Below are 25,185 nucleotides of genomic sequence, written 5' to 3'. Positions count from 1 at the left end.
CTAACTGGTCTATAATTACCCGTACCCCGTTCCTGCCTGATGTGCTAATGTGTAGACTTGAGAGACCAGTTGAAAGGAGGAATTGACACCAGTGACAATAATATACCGTAATCCCCCACTGTAACCGTCTGGGCCGGGCCCATGATCAATGTCAATGAGAACCATGAAACAACAAGATTTGGTCCACTATAACCAAAATCCGTTATAAAGAGATTGGTTAAAGCTAGAGGTTTACTGTGTTGCGGAAAGGAAAATGGTAACCACAAAGCTGTGAGTGTAGCTATTTAATTTTTTGGTTGGTTGGTTCGATGTAAAATGTTCATTCTTTTTGCAAGACCCTTATATTACAAAAGGCACAAGTCACCCCAACACCAGCACCTAAAACATTATTCTCGATTCTTCAGTAAGATTACTGAGGCGCAGCGGGTGGAGCTGCTGCCTCGCAGCGTGTAGACCGGGATTTGTCCCTGACTTCGGGTGCTGTCGGTGCGGTGTTTGCGTGTGACCGTGTGGGTTTTCTCTGGGTGCTCCGTTTCCTCCCACATTCCAAGGATATGTGGGTTTGTAGGTTAATTGGCCTCTGTTAATGGCCCCCAAGAGTGGATGAAAAAGAGGGGGTAATATCGTTTAGTTTAGCGATACAGTGGGGAAACGGGACCTTCGGCCCACCGCGTCCGCGCCAACCAGCCATCGCCCCGTACACGAGCACAATCCTACACACTGGAGACATTTTACAATTTTTACCGAAGCCAATTAAGCTACAAACTTGTACATCTTTGGCGTGTGGGAGAAAACCGGAGCACCCGGAGAAAGCCCTTGCGGTCACAAGAAGAACGTACAAACTCCGTGCAGACAGCACCCGTAGTCTGGATCAAACCTGGGACTCTGGTGCTGTAAGGCAGCAACTCTACCGCTGCGCCACCGTGCCGCCCTAAATAGAACGAGAGTGAATGGGTGATCGATGGTCGGTGTGGACTTGGGCTTGTTTCCATGCTACGTATCTAACTAAAAACTAAAAGAAGGCACCAAGAACTCTCTTGGCCTGCTTACTCGTTCTCATTCAGCTAACAGATGGCATTAGAGGCTCAATACAGTTACAGTTCAGACAGCAATAAATAGCAGCTGGGAACTCCTACTTACTTTGCATTGGGTAATCCCCACACTTGGTTCTATTGTTAATATGTTACTATGTGATGTTACTTCTCCGTAACTTGCTTCATAATTTGTCTGCTATTACTCCGCCATTTATACACAGCTATTAATGTCCCAATGCAAAAGACACAGGACTTTTCCTTGCAGCACAGCAGGCTGTGTGGTGATCTTATAGAGGAGCGTAAAATCATGAGGGGAATTGATCAAGTGAATGTGCAGAGTCTTTAACCCAGAGTCTGAGAAGCAAGAACCAGGGGACATAGGTTGAAGGTGACAGGAGAACGAATTAATAGGAACCTGAGGAGCAACCTTTTCACATGGAACGAGCTGCCAGAGGAGGTAATTGAGGCAGGTATTATAACATTTAAAGGATGTTTGGACAGGTACATGAAAGGGAGAGGTCTAGATAAGGGCCAAGTGTGGGCAGGTGGGACGAGTGGAGATGGGGCATCTTGGTTGGTTTGGGCAAGTTGGGCCAAAGGGCCTGTTTCCATGCTGTGTGACTAGACTGTTTACTTGGACTGTCGAGTCCATTTGGCTGCTGTCTGCATCCCCTCCACTACATTGTATGTGCCTATCGAAGATGGACACAAAATGCTGGAGTAACTCAGCAGGTCAGGCAGCATCTCGGGAGAGAAGGAATGGGTGACGTTTCGGGTCGAGACCCTTCTTCAGACTGATGTCAGGGGAGGGTGCAGGACAAAGATAGGATGTAGTCGGAGACAGGAATGTGCCTATGTTCCCTTGGAGAGAGAACATGAAGAGGGAGCTTCCTTAATCATTGTGCACCCTAGAAAACAGAGTGGGGACACAAGGGCTGTAGATGCTGGAATCTTGAGTGCCGGTAGGACTCAGCGTGTCAGTCAGCATCTGCGGAGGGAAATGGACAGATGATATTTTAGGTTTAGTTTAATTTAGAGATCCTTTGCGGAAACAGGCCCTTCAGGCCACCGAGTCCTCGCCGACCTGTACACTCACACTATCCTACACACATTAGGGACGATTTTATATTTACATCTAGCCAATTAACCTACATCCCTGTATGTTTTTGGAGTGTGGGAGGAAACCGAAGATCACAGAGAAAACCCACACAGGTCATGGGGAGAACGTACAAACTCCGTGCAGACAAGCACCCATAGTCAGGATTGAACCCGGGACTCCACCGCTGCGCCACCGTGCCACCTTCAGAAAGGTTGGGAGCCTTCCTGAAGACTGGAGTACACAGGAGGTAGCTGGTGAGGGGAAAAGGGTGGGGCAAGAGCTGGCGAGTGAGAGGTGGATGCAGGTAAGGAGGGGGCGATTGGAAGATGGGCCAGCAGAGGAAAAGAAGGGGTGGGGTCATGGGTGTCCACAGCCAAGGTCAGCAGATGAAGGGTGAGGTGTAGAACTAGAGGGTGGATGGGAATGGGAGATGAGGGGAACAGGGGACCCATAAGTGGGCAGGGGCTGGTGATGAGAAGACAGAGGTGATGGATGAGGGGAAAGGGACTGGCTGATGGAGGGTGGGGAGGGGGGTGTAGAGGCAGTGGAGAGAAAGTTATACATGAGAGGACTAGGGTAGATGGGAAGTAGAATTTGGTTTGGTTTGGTTTAGTTTAGTTTAGTTTAGCTTAGTTTGACACAAAGTGCTGGAGTAACTCAATGGGTCAGGCAGCACCTTTGGAGAATAGGGATGGGTGACGATTCGGCTCAGGACCCTTCTTCAGACTCTGGTTTAGTTTAGTTTAGTTTACTTAAGTTTAGCTTAGTTTAGCTTCACGTGTACCGAGGAACAGTGAAAAGCTTTTTTGTTGCATGCTATCCAGTCATCAGAAAGACTGTACATGATTACAATCAAGCCGTCCACAGTGTACAGGTACAGGATGAAGGGAATGACGTTTAGTGCAAGATAAAGTCCAGTAAAGTCCGATTAGAGACATTCTGGGGTCTCTAATGAGATAGATGGGAGGTCAGGACCACTCTCTAGTTGTTGTCAGGAATAGAACTGAACCACTCAGTTGCCTGATAACAGCTGGGTAGAAACTGTCCCTGAATCTGGAGGTGTGCGTTTTCAAATTTCTGTACCTCTTGCCTGATGGGAGAGGGGAGAAGAGGGAGTGACCGGGGTAACTGGTCCTTGATTATGCTGGTGGTCTTGACGAGGCAGCATGAGGTGTAGATGGAGTCAATGGAAGGGAGGTTGGTTTGTGCGATGGTCTGGGCTGCGTCCACAATACTCTGTAATTTCTTGCGGTCTTGGATGGAGCTGTTCCCAAACCGTGCTGTGATACATCCCGATAAGATGCTTTCTGCGGCGTATCTGTAGAAGTTGGTGAGAGTTGTTGGGTACATGCCGAACCTCCTAAGCCTTCTATAGAAGTGGAGGCGTTGGTGTGCTTTTTTGGCCATTGGGAGCAGGAGCTGTGGAGAGAAGGTTATACCTGAGAGGACTTGAGTAGATCAGAAGGAGAGAGAAGCGTGTATGTGGGGGAGGAGCGAGGAACAAGAGCAGAATTACAGGGACTGGAAGAGGCATGGGTGAGGGATTCATTCGCAAATGTGGGGGGGTAACCCCATTTCCAGAAGAAAGTGGATAGTTTGGAAGTGTTAAAGATGTGTATAAAATCATGAGAGAAATAGATAGGATGAGTGCGTGGAGTCTATACCCAGAGTTGGGGAATCAAAAACCATAGGACATAGTTTTAAGGTGAGTGGAAAGATTTAATCTCAATTGCCTGAGGGGCAACTTTTTCACTGTATATGGAATGAGCTGCCAGAGGAGGTCGTTAAAGCAGGTACTATCCCATTTAAAAGAAATTTGGACAGAAACATGGAAATAAGAGGTTTAGAGGACTAGCTTTGATGGGGCATCTTGGTTAGCATGGATGTGTTGGGCCAGAGGGCATGTTTCTGTGCTCGATAACTTTATTTGATTACCAAGTGAAGTTTGCATAACCTGGAGATTATCTACATTTTTAAAGGATGGTGCTTTGTGTAAATGAGATTAGGTTAGATGGGGCATCTTGGACAGCATGGACCGAATGGCCCATTTCCGTGCTTTATGACTAAGTCCTACAATGGAGAACTTCATCTTGAGAGCAGATGAGGCAGCGATGGGGAAACACCAAGAAAATTGACTGGAAAGAGACCCTAGCAGGGAAGACAGTGGAACAACAATGGCAGATATTTCTGGGAATAATACAGAAGGTGCAGGATCAGTTCATTCCAAAGAGGAAGAAAAATTCTAATGGGAGTAAGAGGCGACCGTGTCAGACTAGGGAAGTCAAGGACAGTATAAAAATAAAAGAGAAAAGATGAGCAGGAAGCCAGAGGATTGGGACTCTTTTAAAGAGCAACAGAAGATAACTGAAAAGGCAATACGGGGAGAAAAGATGGGGTATGAAGGTAAGCTAGCCAAGAATATAAAGGAGGTTAGTAAAAGCTTCTTTAGGTATGTGAAGAGGAAAAAAATAGTTAAGACAAATGTGGGTCCCTTGAAGACAGAAGCAGGTGAATTTATTATGGGGAACAAGAAAATGGCAGATGAGTTGAACAGGTACTTTGGATCTGTCTTCATTAAGGAAGACACAAACAATCTCCCAGATGTACTAGTGGACAGAGGTCCTAGGGTGACGGAGGAACTGAAGGAAATTCACATTAGGCAGGAAATGGTGTTGGGTAGACTGATGAGACTGAAGGCTGATAAATCCCCAGGGCCTGATGGTCTGCATCCCAGGGTACTTAAAGTAGTGGCTCTAGAAATCATAGACGCAATGGTGATCATTTTCCAATGTTCTATGGATTCAGGATCAGTTCCTGTGGATTGGAGGGTAGCTAATGTTATCCCACTTTTTAAGAAAGGAGGGAGAGAGAAAATGGGAAATTATATTGGTCCAAAAACGCTCACCAAATCCACCCAAAACTTCATCCTCAACATTGATGGTCTCCGAGTATCCACCTCACCTCACATCCGGAATCTTGGAATCATCCTTGATCAAACCCTCTCCTTCGACAAACACATCAAACACATCACAAAGACAGCCTTCTTCCACCTCAAAAACATTGCCCGTCTCCGTCCATCCCTCTCCTCCACAGCTGCAGAAACCCTCATCCACGCCTTCATCACCTCCCGTCTGGACTACTGCAACAGCCTCCTCTATGGCGCACCCTCAAAAATCATCAATAAACTTCAATACATTCAAAACTCCGCTGCCCGTCGACTCACACACACCTCGATCCGTGACCATATCACCCCCGTCCTTTATAAACTCCTCTGGCTCCCCATCCCCCAGAGAATCCAGTACAAAATCCTCCTCATAACCTACAAAGCCCTCCATAACCTGGCCCCATCCTACCTGACCGACCTCCTCCACAGGCACACTCCCACCTGCACCCTCCGCTCTGCCGCTGCCAATCTCCTATCCCCCCACATCCGGACTAAACTCAGATCCTGGGGGGACAGGGCTTTCTCCATCGCTGCTCCCACCCTATGGAACTCACTACCCCAAACCGTTAGAGACTCCCCCACACTCACCACATTCAAAACATCGCTGAAGTCTCACCTGTTCAGTACTGCCTTCAACCACTGAAGGTCACCTCACCTTCTGTCTCCTTTCTCTGTTCATTTATTTATTTACTTATTTATCTATTTATTCATTTCCCTATGTTCTCAAAATCTCTGTAAAGCGTCTTTGAGTATATGAAAAGCGCTATATAAATAAAATGCATTATTATTATTATTATTATAGACCAGTTAGCCTGACATCAGTGGTGGGGAAGATGCTGGAGTCATTATAAAAGAAGAAATTGCGGAACATTTGGATAGCAGTAACAGGATCGCTCCGAGTCAGCATGGATTTACGAAGGGGAAATCATGCTTGACTAATCTTCTGGAATTTTTTGAGGATGTAACTAGGAAAATGGACAAGGGAGAGCCAGTGGATGTAGTGTACCTGGAGTTTCAGAAAGCCTTTGATAAGGTCCCACATAGGAGATTAGTGGGCAAAATTAGACCACATGGTATTGGGGGTAGGGTATTGACATGGATAGAAAATTGGTTGGCAGACAGTAAACAAAGAGTAGGGATTAACGGGTCCCTTTCAGAATGGCAGGCAGTGGCTAGTGGGGTACCGCAAGGCTCGGTGCTGGGACCACAGCTATTTACGATATACATTAATGACTTAGATGAAGGGATTAAAAGTAACATTAGCAAATTTGCAGATGACACAAAGCTGGGTGGCAATGTGAACTGTGAGGAAGATGCTATGAGATTGCAGGGTGACTTGGACAGGTTGTGTGGGTGGGCGGATGCATGGCAGATGCAGTTTAATGTGGATAAATGTGAGATTATCCACTTTGGTGGTAAGAATAGGAAGGCAGATTATTATTTGAATGGTGTCAAGTTAGGAAAAGGGGACGTACAACGAGCTCTGGGTGTCCTAGCGCATTAGTCACTGAAAGGAAGCATGCAGGTACAGCAGGCAGTGAAGAAAGCCAATGGAATGTTGGCCTTCATGCCTTCCAGCCTTATCTCTTCTTTAGACTTCACTTTAGATACAGTGAGGCCCTTCAGCCCACCGTGTCTGCGCTGACTAGCGAGCACCCTATACCAGCAATAGCGTACTGTGATGTCTTGTGAGGTCGGGAGCTTTTCTCTTGAAGGTTGGGAGGTGTGGGTGCCGGAAATGAAGACAGAAACGTTCTTGTTTTCAAACTTAAATTCCATATATTTAGTCTTTTCCAAAAACAGGTAAACTTAATTGTTTGCAGACAGGTACACAAAACCAAAACAGGTAGTGAAATCAAAACTGTAGCTTGCTGCCTTCATACAAAATATAACTCAAACACTGCTTCTCTCCCTCTCTGCTCCAGTCGTTGTCTCTCTCCTTAAATATACTGCTTCCCTTCCCTTTTAGCTCTCTCACTGAGGCAATCAGCTCATCTGGTTCAGCTGGGCAGCAATCAGTGTCAGCAGCAATCAGTGTCAGCAGCAATCAGTGTCAGCAGGGCAGGCAGCCCTGCTGACTATGGGTTTTGTAGTCTTTTGCTGGCAGCCATGATGGTTTGTAGTCCTTGTTGCATCCACCGGGAGGAAATGTATCTCCCCTCTATGAGTCTACCTCTCATGATATCACATTTCCCCCTCCCCTGACTTGAGGCCTCCGGACTGGGGAAGGAGGCCCACAGGACATCTCTTCGGGAAAGGGCATCTGCATTCCCATGTTTCCGACCTGCCCTGTGGACAACCGAGAAGTTAAAAGCCTGGAGGCTGAGAAACCATCTTGTTACTCGACTGTTCGTTTCCCTATTTCTTGACATCCACTGCAAAGGAGCATGGTCTGTGAGTAGAGTGAATTTGCGCCCAATAAGGTAATAGCGAAGGGTTTCAAGGGCCCACTTAATTGCCAGACATTCTTTCTCCGGTGTAGAGTATCTTTTCTCTTCGGCCAAAAGCTTTCTGCTACTGTAGAGGATTGGGTGCTCCTCACCCTTCTGTATCTGAGAGAGTACCGCCCCAAGACCCACCTCTGAGGCATCTACCTGCACAACAAACTCCTTGTTGAAGTCTGTGACGGCCAGAACTGGGTGGGAACACAAGGCCTTCTTCAGGCTGGTGAAAGTCTCCTCTGCTTCCTGTGACCATTTCACCATTCGGGACTGTCTTTTAGTTGTCAGATCTGTTAGGGGGACAATTAGATCAGAGAAGTTGGGAACAAAGCGTCTATAGTAGTTTGCAAGGCCTATAAAGGATCTTACTTGTCTCTTTGATACAGGTCGTGGCCAATCTTGGATGGCCCTTAGTTTAGCATCTTGAGGTTTAACAAGGCCACGCCCTATTGTGTAACCAAGGTACTCTGTTTCACTATAGGCTAGCCTGCACTTGCGGGGATTGGCTGTGAGAACTGCTACACGAAGAGCATCCAGTACCTTCTGTACTCGGGGCAAATGACTTTCCCAATCTGTGCTATGTATCACTATGTCATCTAAATAGGCTGCAGCATATTGTTTGTGGGGCCGCAGGACCCGGTCCATCAGCCACTGGAAGGTGGCAGGCACTCCGTGTAGACCAAATGGTAACTTGGTGTACTGGAAAAGCCCTTCACTTGTTGCAAAGGCTGTTTTCTCTCGGGATTCTAGGGAAATATGGGATATGTATGTAAATGTATGTAAATGTCTAAGTAAATGCCTGTATTGAATATGTAACCTCCGGAAATGTCGGATGGGTTTGTTTAAAAATGATGTTTTGTAAATGATATTTATAACTTGAATAAAGTATTTTTTGATATAAAAAAAAGTACCCCTTTGTGAGGTCAAGGGTTGTGATGAAGCGAGCCATTCCCAGATGGTCTATTAGTTCATCTACCAGGGGCATGGGGTAAGCGTCGAACTCGGGCACTTCATTTAGTTTTCTAAAGTCATTGCAGAATCGAGTCGACGTATCAGGTTTGGGGACCAGTACAATTGGGCTTACCCAGGCACTATGGGATTCTTCAATAACTCCTAGTTCAAGCATCTTTTTAACTTCCTCTCTAATTGTTTCCTTATGGGCTTCTGGAACTCTATAGGGCCGCTGATGGACTACCTTTCCAGGCTTAGTGCGAATTTCATGTACTGCGAGATGTGTAGTGCCCGGCTTGGCCGAGAACACATCTTGGTTACGGTCAACCAGCTCCATGCACTCTTGACGTTGCTGGGGTGACAGCTCTGGGCCCACCTTTATGTCATCTCTTGGTGATGCTCCTGACTCTTTTGGGGGTAAACAACTTAATAGAACCTCTGCCTGGTGCCATTTTTTCAACAGGTTCACGTGGTAAGTCTGTTCTGGTTTTCTCCTTCCCGGTTGCTTTACCTTGTAGTTTACCTCTCCCACCTATTCGATGATTTCATATGGCCCCTGCCAAGTGGCTAAAAATTTACACTCAACAGTGGGCACCAGAACCAGAACCCGGTCGCCTGGCTGGAACTCTCGGGGCTGTGCAGGGCGGTTGTAGGATGCTTGCTGTTCCCTTTGAGCTTTTTCCATATGTTCTCTGACAATAGGATAGATAGTAGTCTTTCATGGCCTCCACATGCTCAATAACAGTGCGGTGAGGACAAGGCTGTTTCTCCCATGATTCTTTAGCTAGGTCAAGAAGCCCCCTGGGTTTGTGACAGTATAGGAGCTCAAAGGGTGAGAAGCCTGTAGAAGCTTGGGGCACCTCCCTAACTGCGAACATCAGGTACGGAAGGAGCTGGTCAGTTTCAATTGACTTCCTTAGCATCGCTTTAAGGGTCTTGTTGAACCTCTCTACCAGACCGTCAGTTTGAGGGTGGTATACCGATGTTCGGAGGTGCTTGATCCTTAGGAGGGAGCACAGGCCCTTGGTGACACGAGACATGAAAGGGGTCCCCTGGTCTGTTAATATTTCTTTTGGAATCCCTACTCTACTGCACAGGAGGAACAGTTCCTTTGAGATATGCTGGGCTGTAGCTTTTCTGAGGGGTACAGCCTCGGGATAACGGGTAGCATAGTCTACCAGGACCAGAATATACTGATGTCCCCGAGCACTTTTGGGTAGGGGTACCACAATATCTAACCCAATCCTTTCAAAGGGGACTTCAATGATTGGTAGTGGGATAAGGGGATTCCTAAATGAGGGCCGGGGGGCAGTGAGCTGGCATTCTGGACAACTACGGCAATAATTTTCAACTTCTTTGTGGATGCCTGGCCAAAAGAACCTCTGCAGAATTCTGTCTTTTGTTTTTTCCACTCCTAGATGTGCCCCGAGCCCTGCTGACTATGGGTTTTGTAGTCTTTTGCTGGCAGCCACGATGGTTTGTAGTCCTTGTTGCATCCACCGGGAGGAAATGTATCTCCCCTCTATGACTCTACCTCTCATGATATCACAGTACACATGAGGGACAAATGATAATTGTACCTATGCCAATTAACCTCCAAACCTGTAGGTCTTTGGAGTGTGGGAGGAAACCAGAGATCCTAGAGAAAAACCACATAGGTGATGGGGAGGACATACAAGTTTCATACAAACATCACCTGTAGTCATTTTTTTTATCCAGAAAGTGGTGAGTGCCTGGAAAGCACTGCCGGGGATGGTGGTGAAGTCAGAAACTATGGTGGTATTTAAGAGACGTTTGGATAGGCATATGGATATGCAGGGAATGGAGGGATATGGATTATGTGCAGGTAGATAAAAAATGGCTTCATGTTCGGCACAGTCATTGTGGGACGAAGGGCCTGTTCTTATGCTGTACTGTTCTATGTTAGAATTGGAAAGTTCATTGGTCGGGGCATTGAGTACCAGAAGCACAAACTCATGATGCAATTGTATGGGACTTTGGTTCGGCTGCATTCGGAGTTTTGCGTGCAGTTCTGGTCACCCCATTACAGGAGTGATGTGGAGGCTTTGGAAAGGGTGCAGAGACGGTTTATCAGCACGATGCCTGGGTTATGGGATATTAGCAACAGGGAGAGGCTGGAGAGACTTGAATTATTTTCTCTGAAATGACTGAAGCTGCTGGAGACCTGATCGAAGTATATAAAATTAAGAGAGGTATAGATAGAGCAGACAATCAGAATATTTTCCCAGGATGAAATATCAAAGGCCACATATTTAAAATAAAAGGAGCAAAGTTTAAAGGTGGGAGGGGCAAGGTTTTACACAGATGTCGAGTGCCTGGAAAGCACTGCTTATGTAAACTCTTTATCTCCTAGTTATCAGTTGGGTGATAAAATTACTTTGATAACAGACTATCTTCTGCAAGTCTACTGGAATGGCAATGACTAAGGGGTAAGGAGTGTACCCGTGGTTATTTATTATCTGTGAATGAATAAGGATGGAGGAAAATGGTTAACTTTAACTTAGCCCAACTGGGCGAGAAGGAGTGAAAGGTATACTTGGTCATTGAAATCAGGGATGTATCGCATACATTTGCAATTGGGTCAACAGCTTCCCTATAGATTTTGCAGCATACAAAACATGCAAAAATGCAAATAAAGTGTCCTGTTGGTTATATTGACACCTACCCCTTTAACTATTAAACTTGAATTGGTTTGACACTGGTCCATGCAGATGACAAGATGGCACTTTATTCAACAAAACAAGCGCTGATCCGCACAGAATCTGTGCAATGATAACCAACACAGTGGCACAGTGGTAGAGCTGCTGCCTCACAGCGCCAGAGACGCGGGTTCAATCCTGACCTCGGGTGCTGACTGTATGGAGTTTCCATGTTCTCCCTGTGACCGCCTGGGTTTCCTCCAGGTGCTCTGGTTTCCTCACACATCCCAAAGACGTGCAGGTTTGTAGGTTAATCGGACTCTGTAAATTGCCCCTAGTGGATGGGAAAGTGGAATAACATGGAACTAGTGTGAATGGGTGGTCAGCATGGACTCGGTGGACTGAAGGGCCTGTTTCCATGTTGTATCTTTCAATCAAAAAAACATATGCAGCATGATCACCTGTTGCACTGACTGGAGATGTTGCAATAACCCACCAACACCAGTACTGTAGGTGCCACAACATTAGAGCCATACAGCATGGAAACAGACCATTTGCGGCAACTTGTCCAGACCGACCTAGGTGCCCCATCCAAGTTTGTCCTATTTGCCGGAGATAGACACAAAGTGCTGGAGCGGGTTAGGCAGCATCTCTGGAGAAAAATGGATGATGTTTTGGGTCGGCACCCTTCTTCACACTGAAAGCAGAGGGGAGGGAAATGGAGGAAGCCTTTTCTTACCTTCATTTCCCATCCCTATACTTTCAGTCTGAAGGTTTCCGACCTGAAATTTCACCCATCCTTTCTCTAGAGATGCTGCCTGACCTGCTCAATTACTCCACCACTTTATGTCTATCTTTAGTATAAACCAGCATCTGCAGTTCCTTTATACACTCCATTTGATCTATAACCATGTAAATCGTTCCAATCCACATACCTGTCCAAATATATTTTAAATGTCATTATTGTACCCACCTCATCTGGCAGATCGTTCCAAATACCCACGACTCTCTTTAGTGAAAACAAAATAACCCCTCAAGTTCCATTTAAATGTTTCCCTTCTCACCCTAAACCTCTGCCCTCCGAGTCTTGATTCCCCTACTCTGGGCAAAAGACTGTTCATTCACCCTATCTATTCCCCTCATGATTTTATACACATTGGGCGGCACGGACTTGGAGGGCCGAAAAGGCCTGTTTCCGGCTGTATATATATGATATGATAAGATCACTCAGCCTCCTGCGCTCCAAGAAACAAAGTCCTAGCCTGCTCAACCTCTCCCTGTAGCTCAGGCCCTCGAGTCCTGGCAACATCTCTCTGCACTCTTTCCAGTTTATTGCCATCGTTCCTATAGCAAACATTGTTCAGCCTTGCTTAGTGTGTCATAGGTCGTCCCTCGCTACTCTTCTCTCAAAATTGACACCTGCTCATCTTGGCAATCGCCAAAGATTCCTCACTACCTCTCCAAGAACCATCTCCTGACATGTTCCTTATTCTGCAAAGTCTATGATTTAGCAACCAGTCAAACTCACATTCACACTACTTTATTTTTAATTCCCGCTGCCTTTTTATAGAGGGATCGAGTACTTGTCATTCCACCTCAGCTTAGAACAATTTAGCGCAATGTCTCCTAAATTATTTACTCCTCTCTCTGGCTCATTTGCAGCCTCGTTCTATTTATAACGGTGAACAGAAAGGTTTAATGAAGCCAAAGACATTAGGATGTTGGCATCTCAAAGATGGAAGAATGGATTTGATCTGAAGAGGGTTGTTATCTAATATAAAAAATAGAAAATGTTGGAAACGTTCAATAGATCACATAGCAGTTGTGGAAAGGGCGGCACGGCAGTGCACTGTTAAGAGTTGCTGCCTTACAGCACCAGAGACCCGGGTTCCATCCTGACTACGGGTGCTGTCTGTACGGAGTTCGTACGTTCTCCCTGTGACCAGGTATATTTTCTCTGGGGAGTGCTCCGGTTTCCTCTCTCATCCCAAAAACCTGCTGATTTGTAGGTTAAATTGGTTTCTGTAAATTGTCCCTCGTGTGTAGGATAGAACTAGTGTACGGGGGATCGATGGTCTGCACAGATTTGGTGGGCTGAAGGGCCTGTTTTCATGGTGCATCTCGAAAACTACAAATATCCTGATTACCATCAAACAGGGCACATTGCAGAAGGAGGTAGATCCCTTGTGAAGGCAGCTTCTGGTTAGGACAGACATTCCTGATTATGTGTAATGAAAAGGGAAAAGATGTAGAAGTCATATTGGGGTTGTAAAGAGGGCGGCCCAGTGGTAGAGCCGCTGCCTTACAGCGCCAAAGATCCGGGTTCGATCCTTGTTACTTGAGCTGTCTGAACAGAGTCTGTACGAACTCCCTCTGACCACATGGGGTTTCTCCGGGCTCTCTGGTTTACTCCCACACTCCAAAGACGTGCAGGTTTGTAGGGTTATTTGGCTTCGGTAAAACAAAATTGAAAATTGTTCCGAGTGTGTAGGATAATGTTAGTGTACGGGATCATCGCTAGTTGGCATGGACTTGGCCTAATTCTGCTCCTATGACTTATGAACTTATGAGAGGTTAAGCAGACTAATTTATTCCTTAGAGTACAGAAGGTTGAGGAGTGATCTTACAGAGATGCCTTTCACCCAGAGTTGGGGAATTAATAACCAAAGGACATAGGTTTAAAGTAAGAAGGGAAACATTTAATAGGAAACTGAGAGACAACTCTTTCACACATAGGGAGGTGGGTATAGAGAACACGCAGCCAGAAGAGGTATTTTGAGGCAGGTACTACAACAAATTAAAGGACATTTGAACAGGATACATAATGTTGAGGATATAGGCCAAACACGGGCAGGTGGGACTTGCGTTCATGGGATATCTTGGTCGGCATGGACAAGTTGAGCTGAAGATCCTGTTTCCATGTTGCATGCCTCTGTGAATGCAGGTGCTCCACATAACAGTCACACAGTCTGCATGTGGTTTCTACAGTGTGGAGACCAAATCACAAACTGCAAATGCAATACTCATGGCTCGAAGAAGTGCAAGCAAATTACACTTTCACATGGAAGAGCTCTTTGACTGTTTGGATGGAAGGGTAGGGAAGGAGGTCAGGGAAAGCACCCTGGAAGCCAAGTCAATGGATATTTTTAAGGCAGAGATTGACAGATTCTTGATTAGTAAGAGTGTCAGGGGTTCTGGAAGAAGGCAGGAGAATGGGGTTGAGAGGGAAAGATAGATCAGCCAGGATTGAATGGCGGAGTAGACTTGATAGGCCGAATGGCCTAATTCTGCTCCAATTACTTAAAAAAAGCATATGAAAAGGGGACTGCTTGGTGGAGATGGAAGTGTGGATTAGAGAATAGTCCTTTTGCAATTCCAAATGAGGAGTGTGGAGGGAATTGCGCCTGGTGACGAAATCTCGATGAAGGGTGGAAATTGTGAAGAATGATTAGTGAATGTAACAGCCAGTGGGATGGAAAGTGAGGACGAGGGAAACATTATCCTTGCTATGTCCTGGAGCAGAGTGGGTGAGGGCAGGGGTGCCGGAAAGGAATGAGGTGAACTCAGGGGTTCTGTTAACTATGGTGGAGGGGAAGTCAGTCAAGGAAGAACAAAGACATCTTAGACGTAAGTGCGGAACGTCACGTCATCAACTGCCAACATCTATATTGACATTTTCAAGTTCCACATGACTTTAAGATGCATCACCAACACAGACATCAATGTGGCAGAGTTGAATGAGGGGGCCAGAAAACAGATTGTTAAATGTATCCAAAGAGATAAATAAAGCTTTAGACAAGGAACCTTATAGTAGGAGGATCCAGAAGATTAAAGCACATGGGATCTGCAGAAGCATGGAATAATTGGACTGCACAGAAACAGGCCCTTCAGCCCAACTTGACCAAGAATTGGCCTGCACAGAAACAGGCCCTTCAGCCCAACTTGACCAAGATGTCCCGCCCAGAGCAAATTCCCCCATGTGTGCAGGCAAGTGGTGTAATCTAAGAGACTAAAACAAAAGGGAACAATGTAACACTAGTGCAAATGACTGGCTTATGGTTGGCACTGACTTAGTGGATCAAGGGGCTTGGTTTTGTGCTGTAACCAAGGTCCAAAGATTTGTAAAAGCACCACATGAATACAAGTCTCTCTTTAACCACGTGGTGTTTAGGTTTAGACACAAAGTGCTGAAGTAACTCAGCAGGTCAGGCAGCATTGAGGGAGAACATGGATAGGAGACTTTTTGGGTCAGGACACTTCTTCAAACTGTTGTGATAGGGGGTGGGGTTAAGAAAGCTGGAAGAGAAGTGGAAGCAGGACAAACCCTGGCAAGTGATACTCGCATACAGTTGGGGTTGATAGGCAGTTGGTTGGACAAAGGCCAGAGGTGCAAAGATAAGCATAAAAGAGTTGTGAAGCCAGAAGAAGGAATGCAAGTGGTAGATTTGGTTAGTTAATCTAAAATTGAATTTGACACTGTTCACACTGTTGCGTTGCAAGCAACACAAGTGGAGTATGCCGTGCTGTTACTCCAACATCAACATTGAATTCTCCAGTGGTTAGGTTTATTATTGCCACGTGTACCAAAGTACTGGGAAAAATCTTGTTTTGCATGCTATCCAATCAGAACAGATAATACTATAGAAAAATACAATCAAGTCAAACGCAAGTACAATAGGTAGAGCAATGGGGAAGGTACAAAGTGCAGAGTATATTTCAGTTCAGTCGCACATCAGTTCCATAGACAAAGCCCGATGGCCGCAAAGGGGTAGAGGTGAATCGGACAGTACCCTAGCTTATGGAAGGACCATTCAGAAGCCTGGCAGTGCCCGCTTTCAAGCTTTTGTATCTATTGCCAGACTGAAGCTGGAAGAAGCAATGAGCAAGGGAGGATGTCTATGATTACGTTGGCTGATTTGCTAAGGTAGAATGAAATGCAGATGGGAGTCAATGGTGGGGAGTCCGGTCTGCATAATGGGCTGGGCTACATCCACAGCTCTCTACTATATTTTGCAGTCTTGAGCCAAGCCATTCCCAAATAGTCTGAGGAAGTGTCCCAACCCGAAACGTCACCAGTAGTTTCCCTCCAGAGATGCTGACTGACCCGCTGGGTTACTCTAGCACTTTGTTAAAAAACAACTCATCAGACCACAGGGCCCATCTGTCAGCAGGACCAGGCTCGTCAGATGGCATAACCGGAGGAACAATCACCGATAGGAGGGTGAATCGAGGTAATGCCTCTTGTGCCTTCAAAGTCAGCTGTAGGAGGAGCCCATGGGACACAAAGATTGCTGGACAAGTAGAGGGACGTCAATTCACGAGAACTGCTCCAATACATCGAGCGTAGGCTGACCGGACTTTGGAAATGGCGCCAAAACAAGGCAGCGCCTACTTGTGCAATATATGCAAAAGAATTTCACTGTGCAGATGCATATAGTCATACAGCATTGAAGCAGGCCCATCGGCCCAACTTGCCCACACCGTCCTACATGCACCATCTGCACCAGCTTCATGTACACCTCTATAAGATCATGTACACCTCTATACGATCATGTGTTACACCTCTATAAGATCATGTGCACATCCATAAGATCATGTACACCTCTATAAGATCATGTACAACTCTGTAAGATCATGTGTTACACCTCTATAAGATCAAGTACACGTCCATAAGATCATGTACATCTCTATAAGATCATGTACACCTCTAATAAGATCATGCGTTACACCTCTATAAGTTCATGTACACGTCCATAAGATCATGTACACCACTATAAGATCATGTACACGTCCATAAGATCACGTACACCTCTATATGATCATGCACACGTCCATAAGATCACGTACACCTCTATAAGACCATGTACACCTCTATAAGATCATGTGCTACACCTCTATAAGACCCATGTGACAAATAAAGCAGCGTTGATGCAACCCAACAGCATGCTTTCCGTGGAGCTTCTTGTGGAAGTTTAAGAGTCACTGAAGACAATGCTGGATTGGGCCAACTGTGCGGTTGCGACGGCGTGTTTCTCGCATCCATCTCGCAGCAGCCAGCCGCTAGCTATATTGTTGCAGTCTCTGGCGTCTGGCCGTTGTAAGTGGTGTGAAGGGGGGGTGTGTGCGGGCGACATGGAGCCGCCGGCCGGGCATCGGGGGAGGAGGAGGCGACGACCAAGCGCGCCAAGCTCCGTGACGTCAGCGCCGCCTCCTCACCCGGGGGGGGGGGTTCCGCAGCATCCTTGCGCAGGCGTCCCCCCCACCCGACCCAAAACATAACGCACCGTTCCTGCCGGGTGAGAGACGTCCAACGGCTTGAAAAATCGGGAAACGTCAAATACATCGGTCTGCAGTTGCCACAGGACACCTAGGAACATGAGGCCGAGCTGGAAGAGCCGCACTCTTTGTTGGTGTGGTGGCGCTCCGCTGGGGCCGGGACTACTTGCGGCCGCCGCACTCCCCGGGCCGGAGCTGAGGGGAGCGGCCGCCATTTTGTTGCGATCGCGGGAAGCGGCGGACGGCGGTTGGAACCCGCGACTTGCGCCCAAACCTTCATGGCCCGTTTGCTTTCGTTTTGAACGTTTAACCAAACTAGTTCTATAGACTGCAGAGCGTTGTGGCCGCCGGCAGAGTCGCGCAAACACTCTCGGCGTTTCTCTCTCCCTCGGCTGTCCCATCGGTTTTTTTTTTTTAGTTTTTACTTGGAGCCACACCAACCGCCGCGCTGGAGGGGAACGGGATGCAAAACCACAGCGGCGTGATCCGCGGGCCGGCGGGCAACAACGACTGTCGGATCTACGTGGGCAACCTGCCGCCGGACATCCGCACCAAGGACATCGAGGACGTCTTCTACAAGTACGGCAGCATCAGGGACATCGACCTGAAGAACCGCCGCGGCGGCCCGCCCTTCGCCTTCGTCGAGTTCGAGGACCCGAGGTAGAGCGGAGCCGGGACCGGGCAGGACGGAGGGGGTCAGATGTGCGCCCCCACTCCGGCCAGTCGGGCACGTCCCTGTCTCGGGAGCCCTGACCCCCCCCCCCCCCCCCAGCGCGTCCCCATGACCCCCCCCCGGTCCCAATGACCCCCCAGCGCGCCCCCGGTCCCCATGACCCCCAAGCGTGACCCCCCCCCAGACACCCTACTCTACTCTATCACCGCCATACCCCACTCCCGCCCCCCTCACCTTACTTACCCCCCAACTTTTAAGAGAGAGTTAGGTTTACCTTAGCGCGCTGACGGAGTCAGGGGGTGTGAGGAGACGGCAGGGACGGAATACTGATTGTGGATGATCAACCATGATCACAGTGAATGGCGGTGCTGGCTCGACTGGCCCACCCCTGCACCTATTTTCTACGTCGATGTACTCTCTCCCCTTGCCTACACCCCATATCCTCACTCGCCAACCCCTGCCCTCATCCCCCCACCATCTCCCCCTCCCGTCCCCCCACCATCTCTCCACTTGCTCTGCCCCCACCATCCGTCTTCCTCCCGAGCGGGACCCCCGTTATTCCCCCCCCCCCCGGCTGGCAGCTCCCCGCTATATTTGCGCCGCTGCCCAGCCTCGGGGGAGGACAGGCTTACTGGCAGCCGCCGCGCTCCTGGAGGGAGGGGGGCGGCGGCGGGAAGGTTATTATTGCATCTGGGCCGGTGGGGGGGGAAACATACATAGTAGTACATGCAACTCCCTACTCCTGGAGATCCACTCGATGCGTTTGTTTCTCCGCGGAATACTGGCAATGATGGGGAGGTTGCATCCCTCCTCTGTAGCTCGGGGCTGGGAGACGGCTCGGCGTCAGTGTGTTTTCTCCTTACAGCCGGTTAAGCTTGGCTTTGCTGCACGTTGTGTGGCGGGGACCGGCGGCTGGTGTTGGCTGGAGTATTCGGTGCAACCTCGTGGTGTACACATCTCGGGGGGGGGGGGTAATGCATTTGGACGGAGTTACATTTATCTACTAGTTTTAACTTGGTGCAGCTTTGTTTTAAAGCTTGTTACCAGAATGCCTCGTTTCTGTTGTGTAAAATATTTGGGGTTCCCGAGGACAAGGGGATGTTTAAACCGCGATACATGCCACGCTGAAAGATTTTTGTGCCATACGGAGCACAATTTTGGTTGTGTTTATCTGAAATGTAACCGGCTGGTTGTATCTATTACAGTCTGATCGCCATTTTGCTGCAGAGGGAAAGCGCGCCACGCAAGCCCTTTGTTTAGCTGCAGCTCTAAGTGAGAATAAGACCGCATGCTTTGCAGACAAACGTGAGATCCGATTTAACTCAAACAGCACATAGGTTTGATGGCGTGTTACATTATGATAGTGAAGTACTTGTGACTGATTCTTGTTTTCCCGCGCACGCTGTGGACCACGCGGTAACCCCAAATACAAGAAGATTTCATATTCTTGAGAACATGGAATGATAAAGTTTTGGCCGTACTGCCTTATTTTAAAACTTGGAGCCTGCTCCAATTACCGTTTTGTCAATTTCTACGTGAAATTTGACGTTTCTCTGTATTTACAGAGACGCGGAAGATGCTGTGTATGGACGCGATGGTTATGATTACGATGGATACCGTCTGCGTGTTGAATTTCCACGGAGTGGGAGAGGGACTGGAAGAGGGGGTGGTGGTGGAGGTGGAGGCGGAGGCGGAGGTGGAGGAGGTGGTGGTGGTGGTGGCGGTGGTCAAACACCAAGGGGAAGATATGGGCCCCCCTCCAGGCGCTCAGAATACAGAGTGGTGGTTTCAGGTGAGTCTGAGATCACAATTCTTTCACTTATTTTTGAACAACATATCATGGTTTTTTAAATAACAAACTTGACTTTCCCAGGGCTTCCTCCCAGTGGTAGTTGGCAAGATTTGAAAGATCACATGCGGGAAGCAGGTGATGTATGTTACGCTGATGTTTTTCGTGATGGGACTGGTGTCGTGGAGTTTGTTCGCAAGGAAGATATGAGCTATGCTGTACGAAAGCTGGATAACACAAAATTTCGATCACATGAGGTATGTAACCTAATTCTGAAAGGCTTAAGAGATGATCACTAAGAGCCGTAACTTAACTATTCATTTGGAGCTGCAGGTAAGGCAAAATAACCACAAGGAATTGCCTGAGCATATGTGTTTCTGTTTATGGCTAATACAACAATCTTTGAATCCTTGTGGAAATTGGCCATTTAATGTTTATGTAGGCAAATATATTGTGCTGAGTTTTACAATTTAACCTTTTTTTGCCTTAACGAAAAGTTTGTGATTGCAGCACTATCTTTAACATGCCTTAAGTTGCAAGGAAAACTATTCTGGTTGAAAGTCGCCACTGAGTGGCACAAGGACGTAATACTTTTCACAAAAAAAAAACTAACATAGTATTAGCCTTATTCAGTGGCTTTCCTGGATTACATTTGAAAGTAGTGAACATTTCTCTTCACGTATTCAATAGGGAGAAACAGCATATATCCGTGTGAAAGTTGACGGTCCACGAAGTCCAAGCTATGGAAGATCTCGTTCACGTAGCCGCAGTCGAACCAGAAGCCGTAGCCGAAGCCGCAGCAGAAGCCGTAGTTACTCTCCCAGACGAAGCAGAGGATCTCCCCGCTACTCACCCCGTCATAGCAGATCACGCTCGCGTAGCTAGATTGTAAATCCATTGCTGGAATTTCTGGTAGAACGTCACCACTCTTTTCCTTAAATAGAATGGATTCTTTATTTTTAAATCCACGTTAACTTGTTTTATTCAAGTTTAGTACACAATTTAAAATCGATACCGCAAAGAGGGTTGGGTCTCTTTTGTTAACATTCCCTCGTCATTGCTGAGGTCTGATAATTGTATAGATAGAATAGATTTGGAGTTTGGGAAGTTTCAAAATGGTGTCAACGTGACATGAATTAACAGTAAACTGTTGCAGTAATTTGTTAATGTTTATACTTCATTTGAATTGAATAAATCTTAATGTAAGAATTGTAGGAGGCTATGTAGATAGGGCTGTTGTGAAACATGTCTGTGAAAACCTTGTTGTACCTTATCTTACCTTTTCATGTATCTTCCTATAGACATATCTCAACTGAGGATGGATTAAGCATTCTTTGGATTAAAGGATTGTGGAGCTCATTTCAGTCATATTAGGAATATCAAATCGTGTCTAATTGGAGGAGGAGGAGGAATCTGATCATTTATGGAGGCAATGGTATGACTCCAAGTGCTATTGTCACAATTAAACTTGGCAGTATTGAAGTTGTGCTTCTTTTGTACAAATGGTTGTATAATCCATGAACTATGGTGTTACTGTGCCGCGTTACGAAGTTCTGTGCAGCATCAATACTGCTGAGCTTGCATGTTCTGTGTGACTAGTCTGGCATTGGTTTTCACCATTTTGAGCAGAAGTCCCATTGGTAAACTTTACAAACTTCTAAAAGAATTAAAAGTAAAATGGCTGTATTTCAGCAGTTTGGTTACCTGGATCAAAAATTCATCAATTTAGTTTGTAATACAGTTAAGTGGTGAATTACATGTATAGTACAACTCAATTACTAGATTTCACATGGTAACTAGAAATGAAGGCGTCGATGAAAGTAAATACTGCACCATTAAATTTTGTTGTAACTGAAGTGCGTGTAGTACATGCTATCAGGGCTTGAATTTCTATCCACTAGTCCAACATCATGTCCCTTATTTACTTTCCAAATAAACTGAGCAGTATCTATGGACATAATTTAATGTAGCTAAGTAAGTGTAAGGCTTATATCATGTGCCCATTCATGGGTCACGATGATGTTGGGTTAGTGAATACTTAACTACAATAGTAATTTGTCATTTTTAATGGTATTGTGAAATAAAGTTACTTGTTAAAATATGTAACAATGTTGATATTGTCTAGGGGTGTGCTGCAGTTTGTGCTGTTCATCTGTCAAAGCATCTGTATATATTGACCAGATGACGGCTATGACTGTCCCATCCCATATAAACCTTGTTGTTTGTTGTATCTAACGTTTGCCTCCTTTTTTGGTTTTGCTGGTTATTAAAGGTTTGGATTGGAGAGGGCTCATTGGATCCCAATCCTTGGAGCTGGATCTTTGGATTCAATTCATTATGAGGATAGGATAGGGAGGATCATAACATGGATTCATGGAGCGGGATCATATTACCAGGAGCTGTAGGAGTGGATTGCTGCCCCAATCAAACCGTGTATTTGTGGATTTTTTTGTTTTGTTTGTTATTTTCTGTTTTTGTTTTTTCCCCTCAACCCCACAATTGGCTATTCGAAAAGCCCTTCCCTGTTGTTTTTTTATCAGTTGGAGTTCAATGGATGCCCCGTGGGATTGGCTGTTTTTTTGTTCCTTTTGCCTTTTTTCGTAAACGGAGTGAACCCAGGACCAGGAGAGGTACCGCAGGAGCAATCTCCTTGGATGGATTCGGCATTCAGGATTTGGTAACAATTTAACAAGGCTGATATCTAACTTTTTGTATTTTATTATGGGGTGTTTGTTAAAGATATGAATTGGCTGTGAGTTCCAAATTTAAGGGATTGATAAAATCGATTGATTTTTGGCCCAAAAGTATTACATCTTTAATGTTTAACATCCATTTTGACAATAAATTACTTTTTAATTGTATGTTTGGGTTGATAATTTTGTGAACAGATGTCTGGCTTCCATTTTGTGTAATTTTGTCAGGAGCCTTGAGTAATCCCCAAACTGTTCACAACAAATGCTGTAAATAATATGCATTTTATATATTCCCATTCATTTACAAGTTGTATTACCACATTTATGATGCAAATTAGTATTCTAAATTTTGGTTAATTGACAAGGGTGTAATATATTGGTCTTACATTTGTTGTACTAGAATCTGCTGGTAGTTTTAAGTTTAGTTCCTTAGTTGGGTTCAGTATTGTAATGGAACAACGAACAGAAAAATCAAGATAATCTACAATAGTGTTGTGTAATTCCACCACTAAATTGTTCATCTTTTTCGGAGTAATCAAACACTCTTCAGCTCAAGTATATTAGAACATGATAAAGCATTTTCCTACTTTGTCTATCAAAAAAAATCTATTGCCAGATGGATGGTGATTTCTAAAACTAAAGATGGGTGGGGGTGGTCATTTTAGGATTAATTTGGGTTGATTTTCTTTTTTTTTTTGCTCCAGAAAATTGTTACTTTTGTTAACAAAGGGATGGAAAAGTAGAAAGTGATGTGTTGCCATTGGTTGTCCCAAAAGCACTTAATTGAAGTGCAGTAGAGACATCTTGTGGTTAGCATCATTTGTGTGTATTGTATGCACTCTCCTTGAGACATTAGATAGCTTGTACAAGATGAGTGTAATGACTAAACACAGTGAGACAAAGAATGTTGTGAATTTTAATAAAGGATCAACAAAGCCGTTGCTGGATTTTTATTTTGCATTTCATTGCAGCAGAGTATTTTCTATCTTCTGACTGGAATCTACACACTTTCTATGTTAACTATGAAAATGGCACCTTTTCTCCATAGAAACAACATTTTAATCTTTTACGCTCTTGTTCTTAAGTAATACTCATTGCTTTTGAAATAGGCAAGTACTGCTCACAAATATTTTCTATACGCGGCATAGAGTTGAGCTATACAAAATACATGCTCAGAGTTTATATCCTCTGATTCAGATGTATGCATTAAAGCTTGCTTGTGCTGCCCTAATATTGTCATTGGTGCCACAGATATCAGCCATGTCTGTGTTACACCTATTCTGATGTCAAATTTCCATTGAGAATATTTTATTGTAGGATAGTGAAGCAAATCTGTCTTTGGTTTTGAATCAACTTGTTCCCAGTGGTTAAGCTCATTACAATGGATCATTGGTCATCCATATTTTTATCAATACAAGTTTTGGTGTAAGGTGTATCAGAAAATTAAACTATGTTGCCTTGTGCATAAAATAAAGAATTCAGGTCGGAAGTGGAAGATGTCATTATAATATCTTATCACGATGAGTTAATAGAATGAATCCGGTTTGGTTTCTTAAGTCAGTTATAAGGTCATAAGTGGTAGGGAGTAGAATTAGGCCATTTGGCCCATCGAGTCTTTTCAATCAATGGCTGATCTATCTCTTCCTCCTAACCCCATTCTCCTGCCTTCTCCCCATAACCTCTGACACCTCTACTAATCAAAAATGTATCTATGCCTTAAAAATATCCACTGTCTTGACCTCCACAGCCTTCTGTGGCAAAGAATTCCACAGATTCACCACCCTCTGACTAAAGAAATTTCTCCTCATCTTCCTAAAAGCACGTCCTTTGATCTGAGGCTATGAGCTGTAATCCTAGACTTCCACTAGTGAAAACATCCACTCTATCCAAGCCTTTCACTATTCTGTTTGTTTCAATGAGGTCCCCCCCTCATTCTTCTAAACTCCAGTGAGTACAGGCCCAGTGCTGCCAAATGCTCATCATAGGTTAACCTCATTCCTGGGATCATTCTTGTAAACCACTTCTCCAGGGCCAGCACATCCTTCCTCGGATATTGTGCCCAAAAGTGTGATCTGAGCAAACTTCGTAAACATGTTGCCTATAACAGGCGACCCCAACAAAATCTAATGATCAAAGACATACTATTTGTGCTCATAAAGGAGTAGCGGAATTGCTTGAAGGTGGAATTGCTTGCTGCGATTGAAATGTAGGTTTTGACTACACTGTTGACACTGGAAGTTGGGATGTATTTACTTCCCCATACTCTGCACGTTCTTGCATTTTATCAAAGGAACCCTGCTTGATTTCTGACATTAGGAAGAATGTCCTGCTTTTGGGGGTGGGGAGGGGGATGTAATTTGAGATTTGTAGGGTCCATTTTCGTCGTCGATTCCTTATTTAGGATCCGCTCTTAAGGATAGCGGTAGTCAGGGTATGGGGAGAAAGCAGGAACGGGGCACTGACTGTGAATGATCAGCCATGATCACAATGAATTGTGGTGCTGGCTTGAACGTCCGAATGGCCTACTCCTGCACCTATTGTCTATTCTGAGTTAAATATGTCTATTGAGCTCCAAGGTCCGTAGCATGATTGTTTCCATTCTGAATCCCCTTAATTGGAATTGAT

General features: G+C 45.6%; 1 protein-coding gene across 3 annotated transcripts; it reads left to right on the top strand.

Annotated features, from left to right (window-relative positions):
• The first annotated feature begins 17,405 nt into the window (after positions 1 to 17,405).
• LOC144606489 (serine/arginine-rich splicing factor 1A) lies at positions 17,406 to 23,498 on the top strand. 3 transcript variants are annotated; one of them, XR_013548955.1, is made up of 5 exons: positions 17,406 to 18,065; positions 19,644 to 19,870; positions 19,952 to 20,124; positions 21,169 to 21,302; positions 22,140 to 23,498. XR_013548955.1 is itself a non-coding variant. In XM_078422660.1 (5 exons), exons 1-4 carry the CDS (start codon positions 17,869 to 17,871, stop codon positions 20,750 to 20,752), a joined length of 792 nt encoding a protein of 263 aa, XP_078278786.1. In that variant the 5' UTR covers positions 17,406 to 17,868; the 3' UTR covers positions 20,753 to 20,779; positions 21,169 to 23,498. The 3 variants fall into 3 exon arrangements, 2 of the variants coding, with proteins under 2 accessions (XP_078278786.1, XP_078278785.1); XM_078422660.1 differs by adding an exon at positions 20,558 to 20,779 and having other exon boundaries at positions 21,169 to 23,498; XM_078422659.1 differs by having other exon boundaries at positions 20,558 to 23,498.
• Positions 23,499 to 25,185: the final 1,687 nt, after the last annotated feature.

The sequence above is a fragment of the Rhinoraja longicauda genome, chromosome 26, assembly GCF_053455715.1.
Source record: "Rhinoraja longicauda isolate Sanriku21f chromosome 26, sRhiLon1.1, whole genome shotgun sequence".
Classification (NCBI taxonomy): domain Eukaryota; kingdom Metazoa; phylum Chordata; class Chondrichthyes; order Rajiformes; family Arhynchobatidae; genus Rhinoraja; species Rhinoraja longicauda.
The sequence above is the reverse complement of the archived record's forward strand: the minus strand, read 5'-3'. Positions and strand labels throughout refer to the sequence as shown.

Bases quoted from the DNA above. Each gene is read 5' to 3' on its own strand.
- LOC144606489 (XM_078422660.1), top strand. From the start codon at position 17,869: ATGCAAAACCACAGCGGCGTGATCCGCGGGCCGGCGGGCAACAACGAC. The intron at 18,066-19,643 runs GTAGAGCGGAGC...CTGTATTTACAG, and splicing joins GTCGAGTTCGAGGACCCGAG to AGACGCGGAAGATGCTGTGT. The intron at 19,871-19,951 runs GTGAGTCTGAGA...TGACTTTCCCAG, and splicing joins ATACAGAGTGGTGGTTTCAG to GGCTTCCTCCCAGTGGTAGT.